General features: G+C 35.4%; 1 protein-coding gene across 1 annotated transcript in view; it reads left to right on the forward strand.

Annotated features, from left to right (window-relative positions):
* The first annotated feature begins 260 nt into the window (after positions 1 to 260).
* The window catches only part of LOC128548136 (uncharacterized), a 77,649-nt gene continuing 61,883 nt past the window's right edge, over positions 261 to 16,026 (forward strand). The window contains exons 1-2 of the mRNA XM_053522538.1: positions 261 to 264; positions 533 to 642. Coding sequence (XP_053378513.1) covers positions 261 to 264; positions 533 to 642 — 114 coding nt within the window. The remainder of the gene's footprint in view (positions 265 to 532; positions 643 to 16,026) is intronic.

The raw sequence follows: 16,026 nt of genomic DNA on the forward strand, positions 1-16,026 counted from the left end.
CAAGCCTAGCTGTTCATATCGCCGGCACGTTCTGCTTGGCTGCACAAAATGGCCACCAGAGCTAAAAATAGAAAATTCTTATCCGGCCTTCACAGGTCAAACTGCTTGCTGGATTTCAACGAAACTTCACAGGAGTGATGAGTACCAAGCTTTGTTATGCATATTGCCAACACGTTCCCCTTCGCTGCTCAAAACGGCCGCCAGAGCTAAATGTATACATAGGGGATATGTTTTTTGTGACAAAAATACCTAGTTTAGCAATGTGTAAATGATGTCATAAACACACTACAGCCTCAATGATCAACTATGTTCTGAATTTCAAACTGTCATATTGTTTTTGAGTATTTTAAGAAGGCTTTCCGAAAATGTATGAAAGACTTGGCAGTGGTTTTCAAATAAAATCAGCTCATTTCAGTATTCCTTGCCGTCTAATGATCACGTTCAGTTCAAATGGATATAGTGATATAAATAGAGATGACATAATATTACATATAGTGAATATATTTTGTGATGTATTTACCATTTCTTTCAGGTGGCAGCTATGTTGCATTAACGCTGCTTCGTCCTGGCAATGCACCACTAGGATCTGATTGGAATTCGTCAGCCAAGAAAGTCACTAAACCAGAATCAAAAGCTGTACATGTAGGTATCTTCTCTAATGGTTACTGTTTTATCGTCCGGTATGAAAATGTATATGCAACTTATACAAATATATTGCTTTTACCATTAGACTTTGTGGGGTACCTGCCTTTGTGCAGTAGAAAACAACTGTTGTTAAGATCTCGCCTAATTTTTAGCTCACCTGTCACATAGTGACAAGGTGAGCTTTTGTGATCGCCCCTCGTCCGCCCGAACGTCGTCGTCTGTCTACAATTTCTTGTGAACACGACAGAGACCACATTTTGCAATCTATTTTAATTAAACTTGCACACAACTTTAATTGGCATAATATCTCGTTTTTTAGCTCACTAGAGCACGAATTGCTCAAGGTTAGATTTTGTGACCGCCCTGTGTCCGTCGTCAGTCGTCAGTCGTCAACAGTTTGACATTTAACACTCTAGAGGTCACAATTATAACCCAATCAGAGTGTTACCCTCAATAAAATCTTGGATGAGTTCGATTTTGGGTCATCTGGGTTCAAAAACTAGGTCACCAGGTCAAATCAAAGGAAAAGCTTGTAAACACCCTAGAGGCCACATTTATGACCCTATCTTTGTGAAACTTGGTCAGAATGTTAACCTTGATGACCTCTAGGCCAGGTTTGAATCTGGGTCATGTTAAATCATAAACTAGGTCACCCGGTCAAATCAAAGGAAAACCTTGTTAAAACTCTAGCGGGCGGCCACATTTATGATACTATCTTCATGAAATGTGGTCAAAATGTTTATCTTGACGATTCCTGGGCCAAGTTTGAATTTGGGTCATGTCGGGTCAAAAACTAGGTCACTAGTCCAGATCAAAGGAAAATCTTGTTAGCACTCTAGAGACCACATTTTAAGTTTGAAACTCAAGAGAATTAGTCAGAATGTTTGCCTTTAGGACCTCTAGGTCAAGTTTGAATCTGGTTAATGTGGGTTTAAACTAAGTCACCGAGTCAGATTAAAGGAAAAGATTGTTAACACTCTAGAGGCCACATTTATCACCCTATCCTCATGAAACTTTGTCAGAATGTTTATCTCGATAACCCCTAGGTTATGTTTGAATATGGGTTATGTCAAGTTAAAAAACTAGGTCACTAGGCCAGATCAAAGGAAAATATTGTTAACACTCTAGAGACCACATTTTGAGTTTGAAACTCATGAGAACTGTTCAGAATGTTTGTCTTAATGATTTCTAGGTCAAGTTTGAATCTGGGTCATTTGGGGTTAAAAACTAGGTCACCCAGTCAAATTAAAGGAAAAAATTCTTAACATTCTAGAGGCCACATTTATGAAACAATCTTCATAAAACTTAGTCAGAATCTTTATCTTGATGACCTCTAGGCCAAGTTCGAAACTGGGTCATTTTGGGTCAAAAACTAGGTCACCCGGTCAGATCAAAGGTAAATCATGTTAACACTCAAGGGGCCACATTTTTTATTCAATCTTCATAAAACTTGGTCAGAATGTTTGGTATCATGAAGTCTTGTATGATTTTTACTCTGAGGCATGTAGGGTTAAAACCTAGGTCACTTGGTAAAATCAAAGGTCTGTGGTTCTACCCAGGTGCCCGCTCGAAATGAAATAATGCACGGAGGGGCACCTGGGGTCTTCCTCTACCATTAAAGCTGGAAAGTCACCATATGACCTATCATGTGTCGGTGTGACGTTAAATCCAACAAAAAATCAAAGGAAAAGCTTGTTTATACACTAGAGGCCACCTTTTTGCTCCAAAATTCACGAAACTTTGTCAGAATGTTTGTATTTATGAAATCATGGACAAGTTTTAATCAAGGTCTTGTGGGGTTAAAATCTAGGCCACTAGGTCAAATGAAAGAAAACGCTTGTTTAACTCGGACCTTATTTTTTAGTCCAATTTTAATGGAATTGGTCAGAATATTTGTCTCCATGAAATTTCAAACAGGTCAAAAATAAGCTTGGTAACAAACTAGGTTACTAGGCCAAATCAAAGAAAAAAACATTGGAGGTTACATTTTTGCTTCAATCTTCAAGAAACTTGGTCAGAATGTTTATCTTCTTGAAAAATCAGACAGCTTGAAACTGGGTCATGTGGTTTCAAAAACTGGGTCACTAAGTCAAACATGTTTGTTATGGTGTGTTACTCTGATGAGCAACCTAGGGCCATCATGGCCCTCTTGTTCATATTTATAGTCGACTTTTGTATTGATAATGACTGACACAGGTGTCATGTGTATTTCACTCGCAATTGAAACTGATTCAGAATGATATACTGGAGAGTATTAGCCATTCGGAGGGCACGCGTTAAGAACTCCGCCATCCGTCTAATTTTGTTCTTCTTTATATAATATAATTATCTTTTAAAATATGAGACAGTTTCTTGTAACATTGTTCACTTTCTTTTACGTCGTCAGCTATCTGAGTTGGGGGATGGTATATTAAACAGCCATGTAAGGACCTCGTTTTGTAAATTGCATGCGCATGCGCAAACGGGCCGGAAGCCCCCGTGTTTACAAGGTCACGTTTTGAAAATATACATGCAAAATGACAGACAGACAAATAGACCATCTTATCTCATTGTCCATTTAACCTTTCTTTGCGACAGACAGATAGACAGAACGAAAAATAGATAATCTTATTTCATTGTCCATTAAATCTTTCTTTGCGACGGACAGACAGACAGACAGAACGAAAAATAGATAATCTTATTTTCCATTTAATCTTTCCCTGTACCTACTTTTCGCAATTAAAAATACATTTCATATATACCTTTGGCATAAAGTCCTTAATCTTTATGTACTGATGTTCAATCTCGAAATATACTTCTATCTCAATGCCATGTCAGTAAGGAAAAAGGACACAATCAAAATACATGTACATAGATAGAACTCGAAAGAAATGCTAAATCGGAAAAATTGATACCAAATTTGACCGTTTGGAGAGGGCTGTAACTAATGTTGAAATAAATTGTAGCGCGATCCACTTGCACTTTTCACTTACTTTATCTATTTGATTGTACTTGTATATTCTGAAAAAAGATGCAATGAAATATTATTATCTGTAACCTTAGGACTATATGGTCGATTTCAGCTCAGGAAAATATTATATTAAACAATCCCAAGCCTGTATTTGTCTCTGTAAAAGAATAATAAAACATGCATCACGGGTAGTATACAGTTTATTTTACGTTGGACATGCGATAGGAAAAAATTACATCCCCGTGTAGAAAAAAGGACCACTGCATACATCCATGTTCATCGTTTTACTCGTGTAGCTACGAAATGAATGATACAGACTCAAAATAACGTACCTCTCGTCACTTGTCATTTTCGCCGCAACTTAATACGTTAGCATACAGCATAACACGTCTTTTCCGGGTACACGGGGTAAGGAAAGGTTAAAGTCTGAAGCATATAACATTCAACACCAAATTATGTATATTTATAGGATTATGCCTGACTTCAGGGTGAGGGATTCTGTCACAAAGTGACATACGGGCCTCATTGTATCTGTAGTGTAAATGCAGGTATTGCATCATCTTTTTGTAAAGTTTTGAGTTATTGAGGTAAATGTCTGATTTGTCGCATGAAATACCTTTCATGTTTTTCTGTATTTCATAACTTAAATTTCCATGTAAATTTTATTAAATTCGGTTCAGTAATAAGAAAGCGGATATTTTATAAACTTCAGTAATTCATGTTTTTATCCCCAAAACCACTATAACGGGCCTAAAATTGTCAATTCCAATCCGCGCCAAAGTAGTCAGATTTCCCGGCTATATCGTGAATCCCGTGAAAATAAAAATAGCCAGAGTACACGCATAAGCCGTGAGTCCCATGAAATTTAATATTTGGCGGGACATTACCCTACAAATAGACTGGACTACATATGCCTAGCGCACACCACTATCGACATTAGACGAATCTATGTCAAACTGATCTTCCTTGGTAGAAATTTATGCTCGATCGAGGTGAGAAGTTTATTTATTAGATTTTTAGCTCGACATTTCATAGAATAGTAGAGCTATTGGACTCGCCCATGCGTCGGCGTCCGCGTCTGCGTCGGCGTCGGCGTCGGCGTCCGCGTCCCGATTTGGTTAAGTTTTTGTATGTAAGCTGGTATCTCAGCAACCACTTGTGGGAATGGATTGAAACTTCACACACTTATTCACTGTGATAAACTGACTTACACTGCACAGGTTCCATAACTCTGTTTTGCTTTTTTTACAAAATTATGCCCCTTTTTTGACTTAGAAATTTTTGGTTAAGGTTTTGTATGTAAGCTGGTATCTCAGTAACCACTTGTGGGAATGGATTGAAACTTCACACACTTATTTACTGTGATAAACTGACTTACATTGCTCAGGTCCATAACTCTATTTTGCTTTTTTACAAAATTATGCCCCTTTTTCGACTTAGAATTTTTTGGTTAAGGTTTTGTATGTAAGCTGGTATCTCGGTACTCACTAATGGGAATGGATTGAAACTTCACACACTTGTTCACTGTCATGATCTGACATGCACAAAGCAGGTTCCATAACTTTATTTTGCTTTTTTACCAAATTATTCCCCTTTTTCAACATAGAAAATTTTGGTTAAGTTTTTGTATGTAATCTGGTATCTCAGTATCCACTAATAGGAAAGGATTGAAACTTCACACACTAGTTCACTGTCATGATATGACATGCAGTGCAAAGGGTCAATAACTCAACTTCGCATTTTACAAAATTATGCCCCGTTTTCAACTTAGGAGTTTTGGGTTAAATTCTTATAATGTAAGCTGGTACCTCAGAACCCACTAATGGGAATGGATTGAAACTTCATACACTTGTCCACTGTCAAGAACTGATAAGCACTATGCAAGTTCCATAACCCTATTTTACTTTTTTACTAAATTATGCCCCTTTTTCGACTTTCGTATTCATTCAAGCGACAAGGCTGTTGAATAGTCGAGCGTTGCTGTCCTCCGACAGCTCTTGTTGTATATGTTTTGAATTACGATTTTTATTTAGTAAATTTTTGTTAATTCTACAGAATTTTGTAAACGTCTACTTTTTCGGCATGTGATTTTGGCTAGTTTCGGTATGTCAGGATAATTTATTAAAATTTTCAGACTTTTGTAAATTATTTCGAAAGAGGAATCTAGACTGTTTCGTTTATATAAGCTGTAAGATTTGTACTGAAATTTTTGTGTAACATGATAATTGTAAAGTACGCTTTGTCATAAACATATGTCAAACATTTCGTTGTTAATTATGGAACGCCGATACTGTTAATTGTATTGTAATGTTAAATCTATGTGGCAAGTCTAGTATCATGTATGTATATGTTATTGTAATTTGAAATTATTGTTTACCAGTCTAAAGCATATCTAAACAGTGTCCGTTTGGTTGTATGGCATTTGATATTATATTGATACCAGCTATTGTATAACGTTTGAATTGCATTGAATTTTGTTAATTTGTAGTTGTAAATAATAGCTGCAGTTTATCATTTCCTCTATAATTTTTCATCATAAACTTTTCATATCTTTTTTCATACTTAAATTTTAGACTTTTAAGTAATTAATTTTAGAAATAACGGAAGTAATAAGTGACGTATTTTAATCACGTGACGTATGAACTAAGTAGCACATATATTTTGTATAAGTAGCACGTAATATTTTAGGGAGCCTACGGAGGTATGGTGTACCCAAAGGAGCAGTTTTATGCCCTAACTTATTTATTTTGCTATGGTGCTTATCATATGTTATATATTTTAGCTTCTTCCGCCAGACGATTTTACCTGGTGATGATGTCACAACCCGGAAGTACAATACCCGAGGTTCACTTGTCTTCACTCGCCTGAATGTGATTTTCCAAGCGCAGAGCTTTCGTCCCATGGTTGTGCCGTAAACCGCAAAGACGATGACTTTTGTGACCCACTGAAGTCAGCTCAGGGATCCAATCACCTACCATCATAGGGAGCCAAAACGGAGTCAACGTATTCACGGTTTAAAGGGACTTTACTTGAAGATATATCATATTTTTATGCTACTTAAAGTTCAAAGTTAACGGAAACATCTGTGTCAACGAACAGTCAGTGTTAGAACTTTATACTTGATAAAAGAGTTACTGAGCTCAGATTGTTTTCTTTCTTTCTGATAATAAGATTGTTTTCACTTTTCATTTATTCATTGTAAATAATCATTTTCTGTAAATAAATTTGTAAATATTGTAATGGGTGTTGATTTGTTCTGGTAGTTATTGTCCCCGGTACGTCCATCCTGTCACAAATTGTGTCAGAAGTGGGATGGTCGACCAGATATAGTAGCTATTCGAACATTATTAACACTCATTTGACTGCAGCAATAATTTGTAAAGATTCCTCTTGTTTTGTTCTATTGTTACACATATAATAGTTTTATTCATTTTTCAGAGTGACGACTTACCTCAGACAAGGCAAGACAGGTCCATAGCTTCAGCTAACCAGCTTTAGTGATCACAGACTGATAGACAGTTGCATACGACACTTGGATTCTGGGGTGAGTGCGTTCCTTTTATTTTTCTTTTGGGTTTATTTTGTGTCACTCTATGATTAAGCCACCATATATCTGTGCTGAGAGTGACCGACCTTGACAAGGAGAGTTATCCTACTCTTACTCACTCTTACCTGTGCGTCGCCCTACTTCTCCCAGTGATCCTATTATTTATTAGTGTACTGTATACATACTAGATACAGTATTTTTATTTAGTGTTAGCAAGCTTGTTTATTTGCATATACTTTTAACCTACTCTTATGTGTTAAAGCTCCACATATATGTTATACCTGCACTTTATCATAGAATAAAGCACTTTGGTTTATTTTTGTTTTATTAATTGCACTAAAGTGTTAACACTAGTTACAGTTGATTATTACTTGGTAAGGCTAGAATATTGAAAGAGATATGGTCACTCAACTTACCGTTCCTTCTGAAAGGTACGACAAGACAGTTTTTGATAGACTTCCGTTAGAAGATAGGAAGGACTATGATAAACTGAAAGCCGCTTTGTTACGTCAGTTCGAACTCACTGACGATGGATATAAGAAAAAGTTAAGAACTGAAAGGCCTCGTGATAATGAGACCTTTGTGATGTTTTTAACCAGAATAAGTAGATATTTAGACGGTTGGCTTAGGTTGAGTAAGGCAGAGAAAACTTACGAAGGGTTGTTAGATTTTATACTTAGGGACCAATTCTTAGATGTATGTAACAGAGAACTGTATCAGAATTTGAGTAGTAAGAGGTTAGTGAAAGCTAAGGATGTAGCAGAAGATGCAGATGTTTGCAAAGACTCGTGGAGGTCCCAGGTATGTCGTGAATCGAACCAATAAGGACAGAAGCCATAAACCATATGAAATACCTTAGAGACAGTATCCCAGTAGTCGTAATGTAGGCACTAGTAATAGAGGTAGTAGTAATGGTGCAAATAGAGGTGGAGGTTATCAACCCTTTGGTGTACTGAAATGTACTAATTGTGGTCGTATAGGGCATAGCTCATATTACTGTAGGAGTGGAAAGTACGGTAATAGTGCTAATGCAGCAGCTGAGGTAGAGGTAGAGCAGGAACAGGAAAGTAGAAAAGGGGAGAATAGAAATAGTACGGAATATAGAAATAGAGGTAGAGGCCGTGACCGAACTAGGAATAGAGGTAGAGGAAGAAATAGAGATAGAGATAGGAGTAAGTCAAATAGGTCGGAGAGTGGAAATAGTATTACAGAACTCAGTGATGTTGAGGAGTTAGGTATGCTTAGTGTAAGTACATGTCCTACAAAACCCGGTACTTGTAATGGTAGGGATGTAATCGCTATGCGAAACACAGGTTTTACATGTGTGATAGTGAAACGTGACTTAATTGAAGCAAGTCAGTTTGTAGAGAAAACCCGTAGATGTCAGTTACATAGATGAGAGTGAACAAAGGCTAGATATAGCTAGAATAAATATTGATTGTCCGTATTTCAAGGGTACAGTAGAGGCGTTGGTTGTAGATAATCCTACCAATGATGTTATAATTGATAATATAGAGGGAGCTGTAGAACCTCAGTTTAGTAGCTTAGCGTCAGCAGTAGAAATTAGGGCGCAAGCCAAAGTTAAGAAACAAGTAAAGCTTAAAGTTCCATCTCAGATTTTAGATTTATCTAGAGAGGAATTCTTAGAAAAGCAACAGAAAGATAGCACTTTAGATTTGTGTAGAAGGAAAGCTGAGGAAGGTATGACTAAGCAATGTAGAGGTAAGGGTTCAGTTAGGTTTGAGATGAGGAATAAGTTGTTATATAGAGAGTATACCGCCCAGAATTTAGACAAAAGTAGACAGTGGTTGTACCTAAATGTCTTAGAGAAACTGTGCTGAAAGGTGCACTTGATTCGTTACATGTCAGGTCATTTAGGTAAGGAAAACTAGTGATAGTACATTAGGCGATTTTTACTGGCCAGGAGTAATGGCAGAGGTTTGGAGGTTTTGTCAGTCATGTAGTATTTGTCAACGTACTATAGCTAAGGGTAGAGTAAGCAAAGTTCCGTTAAGAAAAATGCTTTTGATTGATACTCCGTTTAAGAGAGTTGTTGTCGACATTGTTGGTCCGATCGAGCCTATGACTGATAGGAAAAACAGATATATTTTGACTATGGTAGATTATGCTACTAGATACCCAGAAGCCATAGCACTACCTAGTATTAAAACTGAGAGAGTAGCAGAGGCATTAGTAGATATGTATAGTAGATAAGGAGTGCCAGAGGAAATGCTTACCGACTGTGGATTACAGTTTACGTCAGATCTTATGACAGAAGTTAGTAGGTTTTTGTCATTAAGGCAGTTAACTACAACACCGTATCACCCTATGTGTAACGGTTTAGTAGAGAAGTTTAACGGTAGTTTGAAGCAAATGTTGAAGCGTATGTGTAGTGAGAGACCTAGAGATTGGGATAGGTATTTGAATGCTATGTTGTTTGCTTACCATGAAATTCCGCAAGAAAGTTTGGGATTTTCTCCCTTTGAGTTACTTTACGGCAGAACAATCCGTGGACCGATAACTGTGTTAAGAGAGTTATGGGCTGGTAAGACGGAGAATGATGAGGTTAAAACCACTTACCAGTATGTTATGGATTTGCAAGAAAAATTGGAGGATACGTGTAAGATAGCTCAGCAACAATGGCGAAAAGTAGTGCTAGATACAAGAAGTTTTACGATAGGAAGGCTAGAGATAGGAGGTTTAAGGCAGGTAGTAAAGTACTTGTATTGTAACTTACGAAACATAATAAGTTGTTACATTGGAAGGGTCCTTACGTAATTGTAAAGGTAGTAAATAGACTAGATTACAGGATAGATGTAGACGGAAGGTTGAAAACTTTTCACGCAAACATGCTGAAACAGTACTGTGAAAGGAAGGATGATAGTAAGTCTATACTAGATAAGGGTATATTAAGTAAGGTTGGAGCAGCTATTGTAGAGGAGGATCAGAAAGATTATGACAGATTAGATCCGAATGAAAGTAGTGATGAGTTTTCAAGTAGAGTAGAAAAGGATATAGTTTTATGTCCTATAAAACAGGGTACAGAAACGTACAAACATGTAGAGATAAATCCAGAATTACAAGTAAAATGTAAGCAGGAATTAGTAGACTTGTTAGAAAATTTCTCAATTGTATTGACAGATATTTATTTTGTATGTGTATTTTTATTGATATTTTTAAGTTTATCTCAAATTTCGCCGCCATTGCAGTTCGACTCACAGATTTGACGAAAAAGGGCCAGCCAAATCTTGTAGAGTGGGGTGAGAGTCAAGAAAAGGCTTTCCAGACTTTGAAGGCTAGCTCAATGAGTCCGCCTATTTTGAAGTTGCCAGATTTAGATCAGACTTTTATATTGAGAGTAGATGCTTCAGATGTAGGTTTAGGCTCTGTATTGCTTCAGAAAAGTGATGGAGAGAAATTACCTGTAGCGTATGCTAGTAGGAAATTGCTACCTAGGGAGCAAAATATTACTCAGTGATAGAGAAGGGGTGTTTAGCGATAGTATGGGCAGTAGCTAAGTTTCACCGGTATTTGTTCGGTAAAGACTGTGTCTTAGAGACAGATCATCAGCCGCTCACTTATTTGAATAAAGCGAAACTTAGCAATTCCAGGTTGATGAGATGGGCATTGGCATTGCAGCCATATAGGATCAGTATTAGAGCAATTCCTGGTAGAGAAAATGTAGGCGCAGATTATTTGAGTAGAGTGTAGACAGGTGGCTATATTATATGGTGTACAGATAGTGACAGTGTGTTTTTTGTGTTTGTTATTTTTAGGATGTCATTTTGTTTTCATTTAAACCCCAACCTTTGCTATAAAAAGAAGTGGGAGGAGCCAAATTTCAAATGGTGGCTGTTTTTTGCAATAATTTTCATCAGAGAGAGATTTTTCAGGAATTTACCAGAAATAAGTTGTATTTATTTTTTTAAAAAAAATATGCAGTTGTGGGGACATGTTTTCTGTTCACAAAAATGTATTCCTTCCACAAATAACCCATTGAATAAATTAGATACAGCAGTTACAAAATTGAAATATCAAGGTATTTTATTGAAAATTTGAATCTGAAACGACCTTTGACCCAAGTCATGTGATGTAAACAACCACAAGCTGTATATAACCCACTTGTGTGTATGGATATTTTGTTCCTAGCAGAGTTTCATGTACAAGATATATAGCTCACATTTATAAAAAAGTGTGTTTACTTTTGATTATGGTTAGTTTTGAATGCATGCACATTTGCATGCTTTTTTATTATGCTTCTTTGATTTAGATATTATGATTATTGAGTTAATAATTCCACTAACCTGAGTTCTAGGTCCATCATAGTTATAATTCCAAATGATATGTTATCCATTTGTAATAATTCTTAGGTGAATATTTCTTTTTATGATACATATGTCACTGTTTTGAAATGATTGTAACTTTTTAGTATATATACATTATTACATAATACAAAATTTTAGTTTCTTTTGTCATTTTATTTTTAAAATATAGATGAATTTTGTGTATCTAGTTCCATTTATGGCCCATGTATGGCTGGCCTGGAAGGTTTGGGTACAAGTCCCGCGCTTGATTAATTACACATAATCTCCCTTAATGTCCACACATCAGTCTCTGTTCATGTCCTGTTTAATGCCCTTTGCTTTTTTCTGCTTTTTTCTGAATATACTGAAGGGAAGTACCAAGCCCCTGCATTGGATAGCATATTCCAGTATTTTTGGTACCTTTTTTTCCGTAACCCACTATTTCTTTCATGTGGATTTGCACCATTACCAAGCCAGGACTGTCGTTGTAGAGTAACGCATGGATTCAGGAAGCAATGTTGACACACTTGTCCAATGTCAGTATCCACAAGGTTAGCCTGTCTGTCATCCATATTATCATCACTGTCATCATCATCATTGTCCCCACCGCCTGTCGCTCCCTCAGTTACTGGACATGGCATTTCCACATTTTCAGCAACAAGCAAGTTTTCACTATTATTAGAATCATTAAAATCATTTTCCTCATCATCCTGTGCCCACTCTGATTTCACTAATGAATTCTCAAAATCCCACTCATTAAATTAAAAAAAAGATGAACCAATGTATCAAACTGTTCCCTTGAAACTTTCAAAGTAATTTCTCGTCTTTCAGCCATTTTGTCAAAAATCTCACACAAAAATTTTGTCGGGAAATTTCACAATGTCAGCATATCTGGAACGGATGATTCCATTATTTATGTGTACAGTATCTGTTTGCTTATATATGATATATTTTGTACTAAAATAATGCTATATGCTCAGAACTCTATAATTAAATTATAGTAACGCTATGTACTTTAATGGGGCAGAATAGTTTACTCTTTAATTTTTGAAATAATAAAGTCAACATAACAGATAATCCTGCAACCCCTCAAAAATTGTTTCTAGTGTCTATGGAACTTGACCCAAATTAGTTTATGATCCACTGACCATTACAGTTATCTGTTTCATGAAGATCAGGGATTATTTTATGACCCAGCATGAAACATTCTCATCAATTATCTATATATTCACATGTAGATTGCATTTTGTGAAGACTGCACATGTATTTAGTCTAATAAATGTAATTTGCATTCGTGAAAATTCCCATTAGGTAAATATTAGTATTCATTAAGAACACAATTAAAATCTGTAAAAATGATTTCTAAAAGATGCCTCTTTACCAATTATGCCAGGTAAATAAAAATATTTGGAAAATTTACAATAAACAGAATAGGCAGGTAAAGGCTGATAGGTCTTGTGGTAAACTAAGAAATAACATTAATAAAATTTATGTTTAAAGTACATAATATATTATTTCAACAAACTCATTTTTTCACTGTTTATAAGAAGTTTAAAAGGGTATATATAAGGTTTAGTATGGTAATAAAGTGTTTATATTCACCATTGATTACCATGTGTGATGATGTAAGAAAGTGTTTATTAACTGATACCAATTAACACATTGCACTACAGATGTCCAGTTGTCTATATACCATACCAATGGTCATTTTTTATTTGACTTGCATAAATACAGATAGATTAGAAGCATTATAATATATATATAATGATGAATATACAAGTAGCATATCAGTTTATGAATATGATTTATTATTATTTATTATAATCAAGTCCTCTAAATTTATTCAAGAATTTGCTGATTTAAAAAGTAATATTGCAATGTATACAGATGTTACAATAATGTGTTATGATTTAAGTTTATTAATAACAACATTGTTCTAAAAGCATTTGTTATCAATTGTTGATTAATATGACTAATATAAAGTTTACATTTTAACTAAAAATGTAAATACACATAATTATTTATGAAATACATGAAATACTAGTACTTGGTGTTCTCTATGCTGGTGACCATTAGTCGTTACTGGAGGCAAACATTATCAGATACCTGTTGGAATCTTATCGTCTGCTACAGATAAACCACACCTACAAATTGTGTGTGTAGCAGCTACCGGCGATTCCCCTTTAAGAAAATTATAAATTTTCTTTTTAAGGGGGTACGTGTGTCACAAACTGACATACGGGCCTTATTGTATCTGTAGTGTAAATGCAGGTATTGCATCATCTTTTTGTAAATTTTTGAGTTATTGAGGTAAATGTCAGATTTGTCTCATGAAATACCTCTCATGTTAACTATGGAACGCTGATACTGCATTGCATTGTAATGTCAAATCTATGTGGCAAGTCTAGTATCATGTATGTAATATGTTATTGTAATTTGAAATTATTGTGTGCCAGTCTAAAGCAAATCTAAACAGTGTCCGTTTGGTTGTATGGCATTTGATATTATATTGATACCAGCTATTGTATAACGTTTGAATTGCATTGAATTTTGTTAATTTATAGTTGTAAATAATAGCTGCATTTTATCATTTCCTCTATAATTTTTCATCATAAACTTTTCATATCTTTTTTCATACTTAAACTTTAGACTTATGAACGTATGAACTAAGTAGCACATATATTTTGTATAAGTAGCACGTAATATTTTAGGGAGCCTACGGAGGTATGGTGTACCCAAAGGAGCAGTTTTATGCCCTGACTTATTTGTCTTGCTATGGTGCTTACCATATGTTATATATTTTAGCTTCTTCCTCCAGCCGATTTTTACCTGGTGATGATGTCACAAGCTGGAAGTACAATACCCAAGGTTCACTTGTCTTCACTCGCCTTGATGTGATTTTCCCATCGCAGAGATTTCGTCCCATGGTTGTGCCGTAAACCGCAAAGACGATGACTTTCGTGCTCCACAGAAGTCAGCTCAGGGATCCAATCACCTACCATGATAGGGAGTCAACGTATTCACGTTTTAAAGGGACTTTACTTGAAGATATATCATATTTTTGTGCTACTTAAAGTTCAAAGTTAACGGAAACATCTGTGTCAACGAACAGTCAGTGTTAGAACTTTATACTTGATAAAAGAGTTACTGAGCTCAGATTTTTTTTATTTTTTTTTGATAATAAGATTTTTTTTCACTTATCAATTATTCATTGTAAATAATCATTTTCTGTAAATAAATTTGTAAATATTGTAATGGGTGTTGATTTGTTCTGGTAGTTATTGTCCCCGGTACGTCCATCCTGTCACAGATTCCTAATAAGTCCACACATTTATGCAAGCATGTTTCCTCAACAGTGCAATGTGTAACACCAGTGAATGAAGCATGCCAAGCATGGATTGTAACCTATATTCTCCATTCTTTCATCCTCTTTATCACTTTAGCCAGAGCTAGAAGTTAAATGAGACTAGGTAAACAGTAATACTTATAGTGTTTTTGAATTTACTCCTTACTTTTGAGTCCTTGGGACTCACAACTTTCAAGTCTATGGGTCCCAAGATGAAAACTATGGGTCCAATCTTAACGAAGAAATTCTGCAACTGAAAATTACTGTCAAAACATTTAAGTACAGTTAAATAAACTGCCTTACTGGTTATCCTGTAGATAGAATATGGTCAACAACAGTGTTAATGTCACATCCACTTATTCTCTGTAAGATAATCAGTGAATATACTTACACAAATTTACATATTCATAGAAATTCTTTAATTCAACATTAAATGTTTAAATAGCCTTTTCAAAGAATTGCTCTAAGAATATATGTATTTGTATCAATGAATTTTGATATTTAATGATTAGGTGTAAATGAAGTAATTCAAACAGGTAGGGCATCATTAGGTATTTAGTAATTTTCAAACTTTTAGTAATTTTCAGTCCTGCCTCGCATATAAAAATTAAATCAAACAAGATAGTAAATCATTATACTTCTTAAAGTCATACAACCTACGATTCTTTTAAAATTCCCAAATTGTTAATGCTGCATTGAAGTCAGTTGCACCTTTCTGTAACTTTACCACCATCAGTTCATGTTGCTTTTCAACAGACAATCTACACTTCAATTTAGTGAGAATCCTATTTTGTACTGAAACATCTCTCTCACAACCAGCAGTATGGACAGCTGATGTGAGAGCAAGCTAAGCCAGATTGACATATTTGGAAAAGATTCCCTATGATATGCATATATTAAACACCAAAGGTCTAGGATAATTTTCAGCAAGAACAACTTTCTTTAAAAAGCTCCATTCAGCTTTGGCCTTTTCAGGTCAATCACTAGGTCAGATGTGGATGACTTTACTTCTCCATCTTCCTTCCACTGAGCTGATTTTTCTTTTCCATAGATATCACAAAGAACACCAATGTCTTCTCTCCCATACTCTTCAAGTTTCCCTTTGTCCAGGAAACTGATGGGTTGTAGATCAAAGACAGCAAAACTGGTCAGTAGGCCATTCATTGAAAACCCACAAAATAAAATCATTGAAATTTACTAAAAATGAAGCTGATCGAACATTAAAGTTACTTCT

Source organism: Mercenaria mercenaria, chromosome 14 (genome assembly GCF_021730395.1).
Source record: "Mercenaria mercenaria strain notata chromosome 14, MADL_Memer_1, whole genome shotgun sequence".
In the NCBI taxonomy this organism is placed as follows: Eukaryota; Metazoa; Mollusca; class Bivalvia; order Venerida; family Veneridae; genus Mercenaria; species Mercenaria mercenaria.